Source organism: Eimeria necatrix, genomic scaffold (assembly GCF_000499385.1).
Source record: "Eimeria necatrix Houghton genomic scaffold, Enh_scaff96, whole genome shotgun sequence".
NCBI classification, from domain to species: Eukaryota; Apicomplexa; class Conoidasida; order Eucoccidiorida; family Eimeriidae; genus Eimeria; species Eimeria necatrix.
This window is the reverse complement of record NW_013654755.1, coordinates 74,616-93,343: the sequence shown is the minus strand read 5'-3', so window position 1 is coordinate 93,343 and position 18,728 is coordinate 74,616. Positions and strand designations below refer to the sequence as shown.

At 56.6% G+C, this 18,728-nt stretch overlaps 3 protein-coding genes across 3 annotated transcripts; all 3 read left to right on the top strand.

The window, feature by feature from the left end:
• Positions 1-1,131: 1,131 nt before the first annotated feature.
• On the top strand, positions 1,132-1,875 carry ENH_00084790 (hypothetical protein, conserved; the record flags this gene model as incomplete). The annotated part of the gene is made up of 1 exon (XM_013583517.1): positions 1,132-1,875. One exon carries the CDS (start codon positions 1,132-1,134, stop codon positions 1,873-1,875), a length of 744 nt encoding a protein of 247 aa, XP_013438971.1.
• A 356-nt stretch (positions 1,876-2,231) lies between these two features.
• Positions 2,232-10,874, top strand: ENH_00084780 (hypothetical protein, conserved; the record flags this gene model as incomplete). The annotated part of the gene is made up of 9 exons (XM_013583516.1): positions 2,232-2,763; positions 3,000-3,833; positions 4,165-4,571; positions 5,074-5,205; positions 5,445-6,019; positions 6,485-6,634; positions 6,826-7,542; positions 8,034-8,112; positions 8,382-10,874. 9 exons carry the CDS (start codon positions 2,232-2,234, stop codon positions 10,872-10,874), a joined length of 5,919 nt encoding a protein of 1,972 aa, XP_013438970.1.
• A 3,096-nt stretch (positions 10,875-13,970) lies between these two features.
• Positions 13,971-18,406, top strand: ENH_00084770 (NLI interacting factor-like phosphatase domain-containing protein, putative; the record flags this gene model as incomplete). The annotated part of the gene is made up of 9 exons (XM_013583515.1): positions 13,971-13,978; positions 14,147-14,528; positions 14,880-14,957; positions 15,354-15,507; positions 16,153-16,223; positions 16,524-16,603; positions 17,541-17,663; positions 18,196-18,259; positions 18,356-18,406. 9 exons carry the CDS (start codon positions 13,971-13,973, stop codon positions 18,404-18,406), a joined length of 1,011 nt encoding a protein of 336 aa, XP_013438969.1.
• Between the last annotated feature and the right edge of the window lie 322 nt (positions 18,407-18,728).

Sequence of the window (18,728 nt, the reverse complement as noted above, 5' to 3'; positions counted from 1 at the left end):
GGGACAAGGAATCTTGGGCAGTCTGCTGTTTTGCCGTAGCTGCTGCTGCTGCTGCTGCTGCAGCAGCAGCAGCTGCTGCTGCTGCTGCTGCTGCTGCTGGAGAGCCTAGGTAGCAGCAGCAACGTCCGCTTTGCTGGCGCGTCTATTGGGACTGAAAAGGGTTTAGGGTTTAGGGTTTAGGGTTTAGGGTTTTCTAGTTTGTTTAATGAACAAATATTTAAATTTAAACCCCAACCGTCGAGACACCCGATGGCTGCGGGGCAGACGAAACGCAGCAGTTGCGCCGCTTGCTGCTGCTGCTGCTGTGCTGCTGCTGCTGCTGGGGTGTTGCTGCAGCAGCAGCAGCACAGCAGCAGCAGCAGCAGCAGCAGCGCGCAGCTGGAGTTCTCCAGTACGTGGGCGCCGCCGGGGGCCCCCAGGCTGCACAGAGGGGGCCCCCGGCATTGAGGGTTTTGTGAAGCAGCAAACCCTAAACCCTCAAAAGCGTAAACCCTCGACGTAAACCCTCGACGAGGACCTTGGGCTTTGTGCCCCAGTTTGGAGAGCTGAGGGTTTAGGGTTTGGGGGTGTGTAGGGGCTCGCAGGGCCTCGAGATAAGCCGCTGTCTAGGGTTTAGGGTTTAGGGTTTAGTAGTGTTTGAGGGTTTGGGTTTAGCGGGCTTCGAGGGTTTAGGGTTTGGGAGTCGTCCGGCTGCAGCCGCAGCGAGGGTTTGGCGGCCGCGGGCTGGCGGGGAGGGCCGCCGCAGGCAAAAGGGAGTTTTAAAAGCGGAAAACAAAATAAAATAAACTTTTAAATTTAATTCAAAAGAATATTTGCTGCGAGAAACGCGGCTTGGTGGAGATACACTGCAGCACGAAGTCGATGCTCAGCACCAGCCCAGAGGCGTTTCGGGTGTACGTACAGCTCACGCGCACTGTCGCCGCCTCTGCTGCTTTCCTTTGCAATCATTTTTATATTATTTGCTTCCAAGAACCCGCTCTCTGTAAACCCTAAACCCTAAACCCTAAACCCCCGCATTAGGGGCGGCGCAGGCCGGGCCCTCGAGCGGGGGCTCTGTGGGCTCGATCTATACTGGAAATGCCTCGCACAAGACACGAAACCCTAAACCCTAAACCCTAATGTAGAGGTTGTATGCTCATTACAATTGCGGGAAGCGCCTTAGCTGGCTACTTCTTCCGGAGAGACCAGCAGAGGTCCTCTGCTGCTGCTGCTGCGGCTGCAGCACCAGAGGCGGCAGCAGCAGCAGCAGCAGCAGCCGCTGCTCCAACTGCCGCAACACCTCCAGCAGCAGCTGCTGCAGCAGCAACTTTAACTCAGGAAGCCCACGGCGGGGGTCGTCAGCCCCAGGGGCCCCGTGAACAGGCAGTCTCGAGTGAGGCCTCTGCTGCTGCAGCGGCCGAGGCGCAGCAGCAGCAGCAGCAACAGCAGCAGCAGCAGCAGCAGCAGCCGCAGCAGCAAGAGCTGCGAAAAACCCGCTCACGAGGCCGCCGAAGGCAGCCCATCCAGAAGCTGCATCGTGCCGTGCAGCGGCCGCTGCTTCCTGCTGCTGCTGCTACGCAGACACTGCAGCAGCAGGAGCTGCAGCCGGAGCAGCAGCAGCAGCAGCAGCAGCAGCAGCAGCAGCCGAAGCAGCAGCTCACGGAAGCTGACAGGCGAAGACAGCAGCAGTTTTCTGAATTTCTCTCGAACGTCTGCCCATCTGAAACGCCGCAGCAGGAAAGGCGGGAAAAGCAACAGCAGCAGCAGCAGCAGCAGCAGCAGCAAAAGCCGCAGCAGCAGCAGCAGTTGCAGCCGCAGCAGAAAGGCGCTGCAGTGGGGGCCAGCAGCAGCAGCAGCAGCAGGCCGAGGCAGCGAAAGCAGGAGCAGAAGAAGTAGCAGCAGCAGCAGCAGCCGCAGCACTCCCAGAAGACAACGCAGCAGCTCGCTGCTGCTGCTGCTGCTGCTGCTGCTGCTGCTGCTGCTGCTGCTGCTGCTGGGTTCGCTGCAGCAGCAGGGTTTTGGGCCCCAGGCGCAGCAGCAGCGAACAGGCGTGCTGCGTGTCTTTGGAAAAGTTGGGAATTCGGCGAAGACGAATTAAAGGGAACTTCAATTATTAAAAATAATTAATTATATTTATTTTAAATAATTAAATTAAAAATTATAAACTTCATTATTTTTTATTTATGAATGTCTCGGCCTCGCCGTAGATGTCCAGGGGCCCCCGCGCTTGTCTTCTTTTCTAGTACCCTCTCATGCTGCACTTGGGGGCCCCCCGCAGCTGCAGCGGGGCTTTTGGACCCTCGGGGGGGCCCCCCAGGGGCCCCCGGAGGGCCCCTGGGGGCCCCTGTAGGGGCCCCCCCTTGGGGGCCCCCTGGGGCCTACTAAGGCGGCTCGCAAACCTCCCGCAAAACCCTTTCAACAAGCTGCTGCTGCTGCTGCTGCTGCTGCTGCTGCTGCCCGCGCCGCTGCAGCAGGAGCCGAGGGGGGCCCCCCTGGGCAGTGCTGTACCCTCAGGGGCCCCGGGGGCCGGGGGGGCCCCCTGCTGCTTCTGGGGGCCCCTAAGTGCTGCTGCTGAAGAGTCTAATGGGGAGGAGTTGTTTGTGTTTGACGACCCCCCGGACTTTGTGCTGCAGCAGCAGCAGCAGCAGCGGCAGCAGCAGCAGCGCCAGCTCCACGCGCAGCACCAGCTGCTGCTGCAGCAGCAGCAGCACCCGTGGCAGCAGCAGCAGCAGCAGAAGTTCGGCCTCTCGCCCCGTCCCCTTCCCTCTATAGAAATAGACACAAGTGCCCTAAAGGGCCTCCTGGGGGCCCCCCCGGGGGGCCGCCTTGGGGGCCCCTTGGAGGGCACTTTGGGGGGCCCCCTGGGGGCCCCCCTGGGGGTGACCCTGGGGGCCCCCCTGGGAACCCCGCTGGGGACCCCCGTGGGGACCCCCCTGGGAACCCCCCTGGGGCCCCCCTGCTGGGGGAGGCCCTGGGGGGCCCCCCGAAGGGCTCGCAGGGGGCCCCCTTTTTGGGTGTAGATGAGGGGGCGCTGGAGACTTTTCACAGCAGCAGCAGCAGCATGGGGGAGATGACTTCGGAGCATGTTGCTGCTCGTGTTGCAGCAGTTGCTGCAGCAACAAGAGCCACAGGAGAGCAGATCCGCCTGGGAGATGCTGCAGGTCTTGCTGCTGCTCCGGTGCTGCTGCCGCTGCCTCGGGGGGCCCCCCCCGAGCTGGCCCAGGGCGCGGGGGCCCCTGCTGCAGCGGGGGGGGGCCCCCCGGGGGCCCCCGACCCAGAAGGGCACAGCCAGGGGGCCCCCGAGAGGCTCTTTCTTTTGCCTCCTCTCCCAGTTTCTCGTTTAGTGGGGGCCCCCGGGCTGCAGCAAAGCATGCAGGAGGCCTTTGACTCGCTGAGTATGTATGCTGCTGCAGCAGCAGCTTCTTTCCTCCCGGGGGCCCTTCAGGGGGGCCCCCCCGAGGGCCTCCAGGGGGGCCCCCACGGGGGCCCCGAGAGGGCCCCCCCGAAGCACCCCGCGGTGCGGCCTGTGTACGTGGAAGCCAGGGCCTCGGAGGCGGGCAAAGCGAGCAGCAGCAGCAGCAGCAGCAGCAGCAGCAGCGGCGGTGGGGGCAGCCCGCCGGCGCCCGCGCAGCCGGCGCAGCAGCAGCAGCAGCAGCAGCAGCAGCAGCAGCAGCAGCAGCAAGGAGTGCCCCTTGTGATGGATGCTTGGCAAAGAGTTGGGGCCCGTTTTCTTTCTGTTCTTCCGGTGGTTTCTGTCGATGGCTTTTTGGTTTCTTCTTCGGGTTTGCGGCTTCCCACGCTCCGGCCTGGCAGCCTGGACTCCCGCCGCCTCCCCTTCGCGACTCCCTTTCCGGGTGAGGGTTTAGGGTTTAGGGTTTAGGGTTTAGGGTTTAGGGTTTGGGTATAGGGTTTGGGGTTGGGCCTCTAGGGGCTGGGGTTTGCGGCTTCTAGTCACCTGTTTCCAGTCGAACGCACAGAAGCACCCTGGGCAGCGGCGCCTGCTGCTGCCACTGCGCCGGCAGTTGCTTCCCCGCTGCTGCTGCTGCTGCTGCTGCTGCTGCTGCTGCTGCTGCTGCTGCTGCTGTTGCTGCTGCTGCTGCTGCTGTTGCTGCTGCTGCTGCTGCTGCTGCGTTGTGAGGAATTGTGATGCATGCAGCTGCTGCTGCCCTTTACCTTTGCCTGCAGGAATGGCTCACTTGTTATTTTTAGTTTCTCTGGGCCCCCACATCACTTCGACAGAGGGCATACCCGAGCCCCGCATGCCATCTTGGGGGCCCCCGGGGGCCCCCGGGGGGCCCCCGGGGGCCCCCGGGGGGGCCCCCGGGGGCCCCCCCGGGGCCCCCCAGGGGGCCCCCGGGGCCCCCTGGGGGGAGTCCGCGTCGTGGGCCTCGCGCGTGCAGAGCGAGCGGGTGGCGGCGCTGCAGCACGCGGCGCTGCTGAGCGCAGCAGCAGAAGAGGGGCAAAGTTTGTGGCCGATGAGTCCTTTGCTGCTGTCTTCGAGACCTTCTTCTTTGGTGATGCTGCGGTCTGTGTTTCGTTCTCGGGCCTTTGATGCGCAGCTCGAAGAGCTGCTGGTCACCGCCACCAAGCAGGTGCGCAGTGGTCAGCTTAGGGTTTAGGGTTTAGGGTTTAGGGTTTAGGGTTTAGGGTTTAGGGTTTAGGGTTTGCGGTTTAGGGTTTAGGGTTTAGGGTTTAGGGTTTAGGGTTTAGGGTTTAGGGTTTAGGGTTTAGGGTTTTGTTTTAGGGTTTAGGGTTTAGGGTTTAGGGTTTAGGGTTTAGGGTTTAGGGTTTAGGGTTTAGGGTTTAGGGCAGTGGTCAGCTTAGGGTTTAGGGTTTAGGGTTTAGGGTTTAGGGTTTAGGGTTTAGGGTTTAGGGTTTGCGGGTTTAGGGTTTAGGGTTTAGGGTTTAGGGTTTAGGGTTTAGGGTTTAGGGTTTAGGGTTTAGGGTTTACTGGGGCTGAGGCTCTGGGCTTGCGTCGTTCGCTGTGGGGTCTGTTCGTGCTGCACTCGAATGCAAGGCTCCCGCCGCCCTGCGCTTGCTGCTGCACCATCCGCTGCTGCTGCTGCTGCTGCTGCTGCTGCTGCTGCTGCGCAGGTGCTGGCTATGCACTGTATCCGCTCTCACCGCCAAGACTGCTGGGCTGTGGGCCGCCGCTGGGCCTTTGGCCGTCGCAATTCGCTGCCTTTTCTGTCTACGTTTTCTGCGGACTCCAGGGCTGGCGAGAAGGTAATCCCCTAGGGTTTAGGGTTTAGGGTTTAGGGTTTAGGGTTTACAGAGCCAGCCAGCGGTTGGGTGCGGTGTAAGGGGTTTGGGGTTTAGGGTTTAGGGTTTACAGAGCCGCTAATCTGCTCCGACGACCCCTAATATGTCTGCATCATTCTGCCTGCTTGCAGCGTGGGGCGTAGGGCCTAGGGTTTAGGGTTTAGGGTTTAGGGTTTGGGCTGCGCTGTGGGGTTTGTTCGCAGGCTGCATGCGTGTATGCAGAGCTGCTGATTCGCATGCACCACGACAGCGGGCGAACTTCTTCAGTTTCTGGCCGCCTTAGGGAGGCTTTGTCTCCGGCATATTTCTTTTCAGTGTTGGGTTCTCCGAGGCCGTGGGGTGAGGAGGCCGCGGGGGGCCCCCCGCTGGCTGCGGGGGCCCCCGCGCAGGGCCTGGGGGGCCCCCTGGGGCCCCACAGGGGCCCCCTGGGGCCCCAGGGGGCCCCCGCGCTCGGGGAAGAGGCCCCCGGGGACAGCGACGCAGCTGCAACAAACTCCTCCAGATCCTGGAGCCACAGAGTCCTCAGCTCCGGCAGGGGGGCCCCCAGTGGGTCCCCCTCGGGGGCCTCCGCGAGCGAGCGGCTGCTGGGTATTGCGCACCGGCTGACGGGGCGTTTGACGGTGCGGAGGCCCCTGCACTGGGCCCCCAGGAAGCTGCAGCAGCAGCAGCAGCAGCAGCAGCAGCACCGCGTCTCCAGCAACGTCGAAGTCGCCTACAACTTCTACGCCGATCCCGCTCCCATAGACCCTTTGGTCCTCTTCGGGGACGACTCCACTGGGTAAACCAAGAAACTGCTGCTGCTGCTGCTGCTGCTGCTGCTGCGGCCGCTGCTGCTGCTGCTTCTGCTGCTCACGCGGGACGCGGGTGGCAGGGGTGCTCCTGCTGTTGCTGCTGGCGCCGTCTCTGCTGCTGCTGACGTTGCTGCAGCTCTAGGGAAAACTGCTGCTGCCTTTGTCGTTGCTGCTGCCCTCTCCAAGGCCCTGGTGGCGGCACAGCCAGCGGAGCCCGCCCACCACTCCGGAGCATAGTGCTGCTGCTGCTGCTGCTGCTGCTGCTGCTGCTGCTGCTGCTGGAGGCTGCCCTCCAACAGCAGCAGCAGCAGCAGCAGGCTGCCCTCCGCTGGGTGGCGGTTGCTGCTGCAGCGCAGGCTGCAACTATTGCAGTCTTTGTCGCCCGAATGCATGCATCTGTGGTTTTTGTTTTTAATTTATGTTTTTATTTCTTTTATTTCTTTTTTTGACAGAACACTGCACCTGAACTTGGGACTTTCGATGCTGGCTCCCCACAAGACGTCTGCGGTGTACGTACACGTGACGGGGGACATGGGCGCTCCCGAGAACTACGCGGAAAGCGTGGAGTATTACTTGGATGCGTTTTCTTTGACTCGCTTTAGGTGGGCCTGAGGGTTTAGGACTGAGGGTTTAGGGTTTACGAGGGGGAGAAAAGGGTTTATTTGCGCCAAGTTGGGCCCTGTGGGGCCCCCGGGCTCCGGAGTTGCTGCGGGGCGTTTGGGGTGTACGTACAGCGGGGGTGTGGGGCGCGTGCCGAGGTGTCTGTACACCGCGTGCGGGGCGTGCGGCGCAGCGCGGACTCCGGCGTGGAAGTGCCAGTGTACACTTTGGAGTTCGACATAGGAGTGGAAGGTGACCACGAAAGTGTGTTGGCGCTGGTGGCCTCTTTGACAACTGCTGCTTCTCGGGTGTCTTCGTCGCAGCTGCAAGCAGCAGCAGAAGAGAGCAGCGACAGCAGCAAAGGGGAAGCCCGGAGGGTCCGCTGGGTTTCCCTGGGGGCCTTCAAACCCCTGCATGCAGTGGGCAAAGCCCTCAGCCGCTTCGTGCTGGCCCACGTGCTGCAGTACAGGGCCTGCAAGCAGCAGCAGCAGCAGCGGGAGGAGGCGGGGGCGGACAGCGACAAGGCCAGGTCCCCGCGGCTGGCTGCGCAGCTGCAGCAGCAGCCCAGGACTGCGCTGCGGCTGCAGCAGCTGCAGCAGCAGCTTGCTGCAGTGGGACTCAGCGGCTGCCACTTGCCTCTCCTCATCCTCAAACCCCGATATGTGGTGCAGCGCCACCGCAGACAAGACAGCAGCAAAAGCAAAAACAAGCAGCAAACTGGCAGCCAAGCCCGCAGCAGCCAGGAACTCAAAGTCCAGATACTTCCACTGCTGCCTCAGACAGAAACAATGGAAAAAAACAAAAAACAAAAGTACACGGGACCCACAGCCAGGCCCTTGCAGTATGACTCAGCTCAATTGCAAATTTTGAAGCTTCCCATGTCTCAGGGCTTCCCCGTTATTCTTTTCAGGTTTGTCTTTGCCGGCCTTTTGCTGCTGCTGCGGCGCTGCAGCTACAGCAGCAAGCCCCCAGACCAGCAGCAGCCAGCCAGGCAGCTGCTGCAGTCTGTTTGCTTGCTGCAGCGAGCCCGCAGAAATAGATCTACAGGACTTCGAGTAGACTCTTAAAGCAACAGAACAGCAGCAAACGCACCAGCAAACGCAGCAGCAAACGCAGCAGCAAACAGCAGCAGCACCAAAAGCGCCTTTGTTGCTTTGCAGCAGAGTTCACACAGAGCTCTTCTTTATTTATGAAGGCCTCTGTACATATGCTTATGTGTATATACTTATATATGTACCTCTGTATAAATATTTATATATTTCAAATTCCTTTTATTTGACTTATTTGATTTTCCTCTTTATGCTTTTCTAGCGGCTTTCCGTGCGGCTGCACTGCTCTCCAACTCAAAGTTGGATGCAGTTTGGCGTTTTGCTGCTGCTGCTGCTGCTGCTGCTGCTGCAGGACTCCGGTGCATGCATTGACACAGTCGTGGCTCGTTGGGATTGTCGACAGGCCGGACGTCTTCCGTGGAGCGACCAAAGTAGGCTGCTGCTGCTGCTGCTGCTGCTGCTGCTGTCGCTGCTGCTACTTTTGCTGCTGTCACCCCTGCAGTAGGCGGCGTAGCATTCGTGCTGCGGGCGGCTTGGTTTTGCTTGTCTATCGTTCGGCGTAGCGTTAGCTGCTTTTGCACCAGTTGCCGCTGCTGCTGCTGTTGCTGCTGCTGCTGCTGTTGCCGCTGCTGCTGCTGTTGCTGCTGTTGCTGCTGCATGCGTTTGCGTGTGGCGTGGTGCGGGCGCTGTGGCTGCGAAGGCCGTGCAGGAAGTCCGGTCCTTCTTGCCAGTGGCTCATCCTTCTCGATCTGTGTTGTACAAAGACATGCATGAAGACTTTTTGCACATGTTGTCTCTGACAGCAAGCCCCGACGAGTTGCTGCCTCCCCCCGTGTACAGCGCTGCGCTGCTGCTGCACCTGCTGCGGCTGCGGGAAGCCCCCGCGAGTTCCCCCGGAGCAGCAGCAGCACGAACTCCGGACTTCGACGCAGCAGAGTGCCAGCGCCGGCTGCTGCCGGTCCAGCTGGACTTGGGAGCAGCTAAAATGGAGGCTGCTGCAGTGCCTTGCCCGGGGGGCATGCCGGACTGTCTTCCGTTTTCCGAGCTGCAGCAGCTGCAGCGGCTGCAGCGGGAGCAGCCCCCGCAGGCCCCCGAGCGGGGCCAGCGCGGCCACGACCCCCACCAGCGGCTGTCCAAGCCCTACGGGGAGGCGCAGCAGCAGCAGCAGCAGCAGCAGCAGCGGCGGCGCGCGGAGGGCCCCCGCCGGCTGCCCCTGGGGGCCACAGAGCCGCCGTGGGGCACTGTGAGGAGCCTCGTGGGGCCCCTGCTGCAGCCAGTTTCTCCAGATGTGCTGGGGAGAATTGAACAAGCAGCAACGGACTTGAGTTATTTCTTTTGTTCGCGTCTGCCTTTTGTGCAGTTCATGGACGTGGCCAGCGCCCCAGAGCTGGCGGAGTTCACTGTGGGGCTCAGCAGCAAACTGCATGTCTTGCGGCGGGAGGTCTTGGCCGCCGTGATGAGTGCAGAAGAGAAGCGGGGGGGCCCCCCTTGGCGGGGGTGGGGGGCCCCCAACTTGAAGGGGGCCCTCGACTGGCGCCGCCCGGAAAAGCGGCGGAGGACTGCGGGCCCCCTGGACGGCCCTTCGTGGCTGGGGGAGGGCAGCGACAGCAGAGCAGCAGCAGCAGCAGCAACAGCAGACACGAGCTTCCGCATGGACCCCCGCGAGGGGGGCCCCCTGAGCGAGTCCAGCGAAGCAAGGAAGTTCGAAGGCACCAAGGGAATGGGGGAAGCTACAGGCAGCCAAGACGTGCGCTCAGGGGCCCGGTGGGGCCCCCGAGAGACCAGCAGGGGCCCCGCAGCTTACGCGCCATTTTGGCAAAGACAGGGGCGGCTGGGGAGCAGCAGCTTTGCGGGGCGAAGGGCCCGGGGCCGCAGCAGCGGGAAGCGCGGGGAGGGGCCCCTGGGGTCTCGGGGGGCCCTCGAGGTGGTGGACGTGCAGCTGCAGATGCAGCGGCAGCTGCTCGAGATATCTGCGGGCCTCGCAGCAGACCTGCTGGACTCGGAGTACAAGGGGCCCCCCGAGTCTTCTGCTGAGGAGCTGCTGCAGCTGCTGCCGGAGCTGCAGCGGCAGGCCGACTTGGAGAAAGAGTGGCCGCAAAACTTCCTCGACAACGCCAAAAGGACTTATGAAGAAGACTCGCGGTTTGCCTACTACGCGAGACAGACGGAGCGCCGCCAGGCCTTGACAGAAGTTGTTCGCTTCAAAGCCAAGGAAACTGCAGACTTCGCTTTGTCGCTCATGGACGCAGCAGAGTGGCTGCACTCCCTCAAGGAGGAGGGGAGGACTCCTCGCTCGGTCTTCCCCACGGTTTACCCGGGGGCTGCGGGGCCCCTGCATGCAACAGCAGCAGCTTCTGCTGCAGCCACTGCAGCAGCGGTGGCTGCTGCAGCAGCAGGCGCTGCAGCGCACGGCAGGGCCGAGGCGCTGCTGCACTACTACACCCCGCCGGACTCCGACGCAGAGCCCGTGCGCCTGCGAAATGCTGCTGTGGGGGCCCCCGAAGTTGAAGAAACTTTGCGGGATGCAGAAATGTGTGTGCCGCAGAAGTTTCTCGAGCATTTCGGCTACCGCTTTTCCTCTTCAAGTCCTCCCGCTGCTGCTGCTTCCTCGGGCAAGGCGGGGCTGCCTGCCCGCGAGGCGCGCAGCAGCGACGGCAGCGTTGCCAGCAGCAGCAGCAGCAGCAGCCGCAGCAGCCGCAGCAGCCGCAGCAGCAGCAAGAAAAGCAGCAGCAGGAGCAGCCGGGACGCCGGAGCCAGCGCCCACAGGAAGCCAGCGGGAAGCTCCGGAAAACAGGCACAGGCCAGCGAACAGACGAAGGGGGCCACTTTGTGGTGGGAAGAAGAAGCTGCGCTGCTGATGAACTCCTCGGGAAACTCATTAGCAGCCACTTTGACTCTGGCCCCACACCTGCACCTGGCGCTGCAGACGGGGCGGGACTGGGACTGCCTGGGAGTGGACTCCGTGGCTGGCAACGCGCTGTGGCTGTACGTCATGGGCCGCATCTGCGCGAACTCTTTTGTTTGTGAAGGCTTCAGGACTCTCCTTTTCGGGGAAACCCTTTTGCTGCAGGACCTCCTCAAAGTCGCCAAACGCAACGCCTCAGGCACTGGCAAAGCCCTTTGTCTGAGTCGAATTGACCTCTTACTCGAGGGCAGACACCAGGGATTCGCGAGAAGTGAGCCGCACACCTAAATGCACTCAGACTCGACATGCATGCCCACCTGCGTGCTTTCAGGCGAGAATGCATGCATGCATGCATGCATGCATGCATGCATGGATGCATGCATGCATGCATGCATGCACAGAGATATGAACTCTCACGCATTAGGACGCGAATATATTCGAGTAAAGTTGAGTGCAGTACTTGCAAGTAGTGACAGATGCACCTGCATGTGGCGGCACGTAGAAAGAGAACGACAGAGATAAGTCTACGGACTGGGATGCTTCAGATGCTTCAAGGCGCGCATCTGCGTTGGGGCCTTTGTAGCCTCGAGTGGGCAAGGGAGCTCGACGCAGTGCGTAGCTAGCTAGCGAGCTAGCTAGGCAGCTAGCTAGCTAGTCTTTGCTTTTAGCTGGTTAAGTCGTTCTCTTTTTGTGCATGCAGCGTACTACGCCAGACAACAACTTGGACGCCTTTGGCGGTTCTTTTCCTCCGGCTCCAACGCGCGCTTTCCCCAGAGGCTCTTTTTATCTTGCACGACGGAGTGGCAAATGGCTGTGGAAGTCCTGACTTGGGTTCAGTCGCATCCAAACTGCTTCATGCGGCACGCCTTGCCCTGAGGCGCTGCTGCCAGCAGCAGCAGCAGGCAATAGGCGCCTGCAGCAGCTACCCGAGTGTGGGGCCCCACAGCGCCGATAGAAACCTGGGGGCTCTCTTTGTTTTGTGCATGCGTCGACATCAAATGAAGGGGGATTGGACTCAGCTGAAGCAGCCATAGCGTCTGCTTCCCTTCCCCTCATTCAAAGCCAGTTTTGCCCGCATGCGAATGGGCTCTACGGGCTTGTGAGCGGCCATCGAAACGCCCCCGATCGCTGCATGCGGCTTTGCGGGGGCGCTTAGGGGACGCCTGGAGTGGCGCAGATAGCGGATTCTTATTATTATTCGCGACAGCATTTGGTCAAGAAGCACAAGAGGAATGAGAAAGAGCAGCTGGAGTTCTTCCAAGAATATGTTGGCTCCTTCGGTGGCATCTTGAGTCTTCTGTGGGCGGCATATGGCCCTTGGCAGCCTTGGGGCCTACTTAGTTTTCTTAATGTAGTTCGCGGCTTGCCGGGGACTCCTGTGTCTTCGACGGTGCTGCTGAGGGCTGCAGGTGCTGCGCTATATTTCATCGAGATGCAAAAGCCAGTGTGTGCTGGCAGGGCGTTGGGGTGGCTGAGGGGCCTTCGGTTTGAATATGGCGGCTCGTGGTAGTTTAAAGATGGAGTGTTTCAGAGTGTTTTATACTTTGACTTCCGGTTAAGATCCTAAAGAGGTCCTTCATGCCTGTTTTGGGGTAGACGGGTCTTTGGCGGGCACAGCCCGTAACACCTCATGGGCTTCACTGGGCTCGACAGAAGGCTGAGCCTCTTTTTGTATTTTTTGGGGTTTCGCCCGTGGATGGTGTCTTTGAGGAGAATATATTTGCCTTTGGCAGCCGTAAAGACTAGTGCGCAAGGGCTGATGGCCCTGTGTGGCTTAAGAAGAAAACAGCTGTGAACTTTCGCCTATTAGCAGGGCTTACACATTAGGTGAAAACTTTGATATTTTTCGTCGATTTTTTCCTAGCTCGAATGGCACGTCAGATGTATGGATTCAAGCTGTAAATAAATACAGCAAACTAGGTTGTAACGGGGAGAACTGCGGCTTCTTTCTGCCCGGGGTGTCTGTCTTGGCGAGTTTCCTTCACTCGTGTGGGTTTGCACGTTGGCAGCTACCAATTTTCTTTTGCGTTGCCTTTCGTGGCCTATTGACTCTCTCTATGTTTTTAGGTCATTTACAATGCGGTTCAGGATTTAGGGCCTTTCTAGTTGATTAAGTAGCCGATAGCTGGTGCCGTCGCGCTGCGTTGCAAGTTTCCGAGCAGTTCAACACGGGGGACACTGGGGAATGGCCCCTGGATCTGGTTTCCCGGTTCTTTGGGTCCTTTTTCAAGGCCGTTAGTTGTTTCTGAGAACGGCGGCAACGTTTTCACCTCCTACAGCCCCTTATTCTCGCGCTTTGCCATTGCGCTGTGGACAAGTGTCCTTATTTAATGCTTCGTCAGCCACTGTAGACCCTCACAGCCTGGCGAATTGTGTAAGGGAATGCAAATGCAGCGTGTCATACAACTACTGAAACACAGGCATGTACACAGTGGAATGTCTTCGCGCAGTAAGGGGGATGTGCCTTTGAGAACACTTCGAATTTGTACAGTTGGGGGTTCAAGAGCCTCTCCTGGCAATTACGGAGCGTTGAAGAAACATAAGGTTGTGCCCAAAATGCAACTACTTGGAACCAAAGACACAGATACAAGCATTTATCTATTCTTGAGGGCGTTGCAAGAAATGTCAACCAGATAAGCGTGCCCTCACTGGTCAACTTGGCTGCAGCAATCGCGACCTCCCAGCTTTGGGGTCCTGTCCGTGGTATCTTGCAGCGGAAATAGTTGTTTGTTGAGTTTAAGGATATATATAGGGCATATTTATGGTAAATGAGTGCTTTATAGCCCTGTGAAGCAGAGAAATACCCAGTATGTGGGAGCTGCTGCGGACGGTGTGCCCGCTGGTCCACTCGGCGATCTCTCTGGACCTCCCAGTCCTCTTTTTGTTATTTTCCCCACCAGTTTTCGACAGCACCCTCCAGTTTCCTGTACATCTTGATTTGTTAGCGTTTTTCCTTACGTTTGTCGGGAGCTCCGGCGGAGCTGCGGGGTCGCCGCGCGGCCCAAGTCCTTTCTGAGGTCACTTTCTGTAGTCAAGAGAACATCACCGGCTGTCAAGTTTGCCTTCATCTGTTTCCTATAGAGAATGCAATTCTGACCTCGCTGAAAAGCTTGACAGCAGTTGCCCCCATCTCTAAACGCTAGAAACGAAGTCCTGAGGCCGAAGCTCTCAGGACGTGTTCATGCTCGTGGACGGCTCTGGAAGGTGTTGCACGAAGCTTCAACTAGCCCTGTAAAAACCACAGACCCCCATTATATCTGTGCATATCTTAGGATCTGCGCGAGTAGGGTGCAGAAAACCTGCTACGGCTTCACGTAGTCTCCCGGAGTTTAGCTGTTGAGGTCAAATCGAAAGGAGTCTGTAGCTGTTCATCTTTTAAGTGGGATGCATTGGTGGGCTAAGACCAAGCCAGCGGGAGTCCTTTCTCTCCGGCGAATGCCGTGGGTTCTTCCCCGTGACCGTCCTGTTTGTTAAGAGGGCACCTTGTTTCGTTGTGTGCTGTTCTTTGCCTTTCACTGGCACCGTGTCGGCACAGAAAGCACTTCCCTTGTCTGCTTCAGCCAGACGGAAAACTGCCTCCCTTTACAGGAGATGGCTTCAGCGGCAGGGTCCGGACAACTTCAGTCTCAGGAGGAAGAAGAAAAGGACCTCGATTGCCCTTCATTTGCAGAAAGGGAGGCGCCGCCTCGCCGGGGTTGGCTAATGAGGCAAAGATCTGCGCTGGGCGCCTCTGAGACCTCTGCGCAATGCTTGAGTGCAAATTGGCGAAGCTCGGTGCAGCAAGTGAAAAGTGAAGCACCAAAAACAGAGGACGACAGCTTACAGGAAGAAACGAAAAGGCGCTGCGCAAAGACGCCGTGGTGCTTCGGCTTCTTATCTCCTGCCCGTATCTGTCAGTGGCTGAGGAGAAAGAAGGCGCGCAAGAAACCTCAAAGCAGACAAGTGCGTCCTTGCTCATGCAAGTTTTACACGGATAGCACTAGTTGTTTTCTTGCTGGTCGTCCTTTGCTGAAGTCGCTCAATAGGACAGTGAAATGCAGGGAAAGAGGAACGGGCACGTAGGCAATGGCACAAGTGCAGGGGCAGAAGAATTTGCAGATAAGCATAGGCAGCGGGTGTACACGGAAGAACGGTATCACACTTAAACAAGTAGGAGGGACAGAATTTCGAAGAAGAAGACGAAAGGGGATAGAAGGCCTGAAAAGACACCAAGAGCTGGGCAGAAGCAGAAGAAGCGCTGCAGAGGCAAACAGAGGCAAAACTAGTTTGCTGTGGCTGCTTTGTTTGCTGCAGCTCCCGTGTAGCCTCATCCGCATCAACCCAAGCGCTGAACTTGTTCCTTTTCTCCCTCCTCAACTTCCGAAAGATGCGGTGGGCGCTGACGAAGTTCCACTGATATATATCGCAAAGGGACAGACCTAGGAAACAGATATTCACCACACGTGGTCTTTGCACCAGATAGGCTTTCGAAGCTCCCTGTCGTACAGGATATCCCGCATGTCATCGTGGGGGGCTTTTCCAGACCCAAAAATGGCACCTGACTTCTATTTCCATTTCTCTTCTTGTATCCCTTTGACATATCTAGGCATGTTCGAGCCTCTGGTTCTTATGTTCAGCTCTTCAATGGCTTGTGCGTGGCTTGTTTCCTCTTTAATTCTCGTCACTATCTGCCTTTCTTGTGTCACGCTACGTCACTGTATATTCCTCATACGGAGTATCTAGAGTCCATTTGCAGCTTCAGTGTGTCGCTATTTGCTGCTTATTTAGGGCAAGAAGACTTTAGTGTTGGACCTGGATGAGACTCTCGTGCGTAGCAGCTTAGTCAAGCCTCGCACTTACACTTTTGTTGTGACGGTGCGCCTGTTCCCTTTCCCTTTTATCCTCTCAAAGTTCTACACGTTTTGGTTCTTCCAGACGTTGGGTACGGCAATTTGGGATATGTTGTGATAGGGGGCCCTGCCTTCTCGTAAAAGTGTCGCGGTCTTTCTCTGGTCCTCTGTTAGTTCTCCAGGAAGCTTCAGCGTGAGAACAAAGCCTGTCCGTAACATCTGGATTTGTGGTACAGGTCAACTTCAAAAAGCGGCCAAGACAAGTATACATCAAACGACGTCCAGGTGACAAGGACTCCTGCAGTGCAACTTGCTTTGTCTTGTCTGCGTGCCGTCTTGTCACCTTCGCTTAACATGGCGGAACCGCGCTGTGGGACTCATATAAAATTGCCTCTCTTCAGACGCCGTCAGTGCATGCATGCATTCTGCATACGATGTATAACATTAGCTATTTGTCTGGATTTCGTTCTTGTGAGGTGGCGCGGCGCCTTTTACAAGAGCAAAGGCTAGAGAACGTTTTTTTGATTGCCACATGCACGGGACAATGATATATGTAGAATTAACATAGATCCTCTGGCAACGACGGAGAAATAAGCACAGAGAAAGCAAGCGGCATAGACAGAAGCAAACTAGGAGAGATGAACAGAGAGGCAGGCAGATGCAAATGTAGGCAGAAAGAGGCCGCATCAGGTTCCGACATTTCTGCCGCTTCTTGGTGCGCTGTTTTGGTTTTCAAGGCGTCACTAAATTTTTAAAGGAAATGTCGAAGCTGTATGAGGTTGTCATCTTCACTGCCTCTGTGTCCGGAGTAAGGGTCTGGCATTTATGCGTGAATGCACGTGCACTGCACAGGCAGAGGCTATTCGATTTAGGAAACAGTGGCGATGAACATGAGTCGAATTGTGCAAATGTGCAGAGATATATACGTGTACAAAACCACATAAAGAAACGCATGGATAGAATTGTACCAGTGTTTCCGCGTCAACAGTTAATGTAGTCAACAGTTAATGTAGCAGAAGTAGCGACAAAGGAGCATATCGGGGTGGAAACGCATGCAATTTGTCGCAGAAGTTCGTTTTTGCTTGGAGATGAGCTGCTTGCGCTGCAGTACGCGGATTTGGTAGTGGACAAAATTGACCCGCACAAACTGTGCTCGTACAGACTCTTCCGAGAATACTGCACGTACCAGTGAGCCTAAGCAACGTACCTGTGTGACTACCAGAGCACTCATTCAGCACTTTAACTGCGAAATCGCATATCAGGCTCTTAGGGGCATTATAATTTACAGAGAAGTTCATGCGACTTGAGAAGTAAGATTCGTATTGCTGGGTGTGGATGGCTACTGCATTGTCTACGCCCTGTTTGAAGAAATTGCATCACGGAGTTCTCAGGAGTACAATATCTACAGTTTTGCCTCATTGCGTGCTCTCTCTCATGCGGAGTAAACTAAATATGCTCACCAGTTTGATTCATATACTTTTCTTCACTGCTGTTTATGAGTTCATATAGCTGCGCCGAATATAATTGCGCCGGTATCCGCTTCATTGCACTAAATGCACTTAATAAGTATGCGAATACATGTTTGCGAGCCTGTGCTCGGGTACAAGTATGAATTTCCCCCACGAAATAGGCCGCAGCTGTTGACTGGAGCTGAATTTGCCTCCATGGCCGAACGAAATGCTTGGCATAGTCTGTTGTTCACTCGTGCACGCCCGGTAGAGTTTTTGAAACGTACAGTTTAACACTTTCTAAGAGCTTTCCTACTCTCCTCAGTGTCTGATTGTCTTTTCTGCGTTGTCTGTTTCTGATGCCCATAGTATGTACATGATATGTGCTATTCGGTAGGAAGAGCTTCGACTGTTCCTTTTTCCCATTTCTGTACTTCCGCTGCTTGCTCATTCGTCTTTTTATCAGCTCATCTATTGCTGTAACGTTCTCTGGCTGCCGTACACATCAAAATGTTGCGAATCAGTTTTCCGTGAAATTTTGTGTCCCCCTTTCCTTTCTTTTGGCCTTTACTTACCGTCCCTTTGATGTGTTTTTGTTCCGCTGCTCACGTTGCCTGTTGGCGCTGCCATTGGCTTTGTATCCACTTTTTTGTTCAATTTGTCTTGCTGCTTTGTAGGAGCGGCGCCTTTATTAAAGATTTATCTCTTCTAGGCCGTGAACTTCGCAACGTGATTATTATAGACAACTCCACCAAGGCCTACTTGTGGCACATGGAAAACGCAATACCCATCAAAAGCTGGTAAGCAGCCGCTGCTGCGGCTGGTGTTGCCCTTCCTATGCAGTAGAAGTGTATGCATAAGAAAACCTGCAGTAACGCACGTTTGTAACATCTACTCAGAGCTTACCGCTGTACCAGCGTGTAGAAATGTGCGCGCTTGCTTGACACATCTAGAAATATTTGTCACGTATGCCGGATATGCGCGTTGGCACCTGTGCCAATGACCGAATTTGAATACATGTGATCTCCGCGATGTACCTTAATTTGACTTCCGAACCAGACGTGTTTGTGGTACCTGTATGTGTCTGTATGTGAAATTTACTTCCGTAAATTTCCTACACATGAGTCCTTTAGCGGATGAGCATATGCGTATTTTCCTGTTGACGGGCATGCTTAGTTGGGCCTCCTCTGCGTTTGTACACTTTGGGTAGCCTGCTCGTGTCGCTGTGTCCACTGAAGATCCGAAGCTCAGGGGGCTAGTCCTTAAATGGCTATTTCAAGAGTCTGGTTGTGTGACGCGCGAATGCAACTTGTTATGGTATATGGAATTCAGGTTTGACGATCCAAATGACACAGAACTGCTCGATCTGATACCTATACTGCGTTCCCTTGCGACGGTGAGAACTTTCGAACCCTTAGCTCTTGAGCCTAGATACTCAACGTAGAAGGCTGAGTGCTCAACACCTTTTCATGTTGTGTTTGTTTACGAGCAGGTGTACGACATACGCCCTGTGATCAGGGAGGCTTTACTGCGCTACTTTTGAAGCATTATGCAAAATTAGCTTTCGGGGGAGAAACGGGCAAAAAAAGCAACGAGCAAATCATGAAACGAATAGGAGGACGGTTGCCCATCGATTCTGTGAATTCGTGCGGAGTAGGAAAACTCTTATGAGGGTCCCTGACTGTTGCCTGGCCCCATCTCTCTTGTAAGGCTCTTTGTAGACGTTTTATGGCTTCAGTTTGTCGCTCTGATGTTGTACCTGCTGTCGATAGAACAGCTCATGGAGATGCGTGCGTTCAACTTAACACCAGCAGCTGTCCTTGCAAGTGACGAAGCGAAACAGTTTAGTCACCATCCCCATTCAG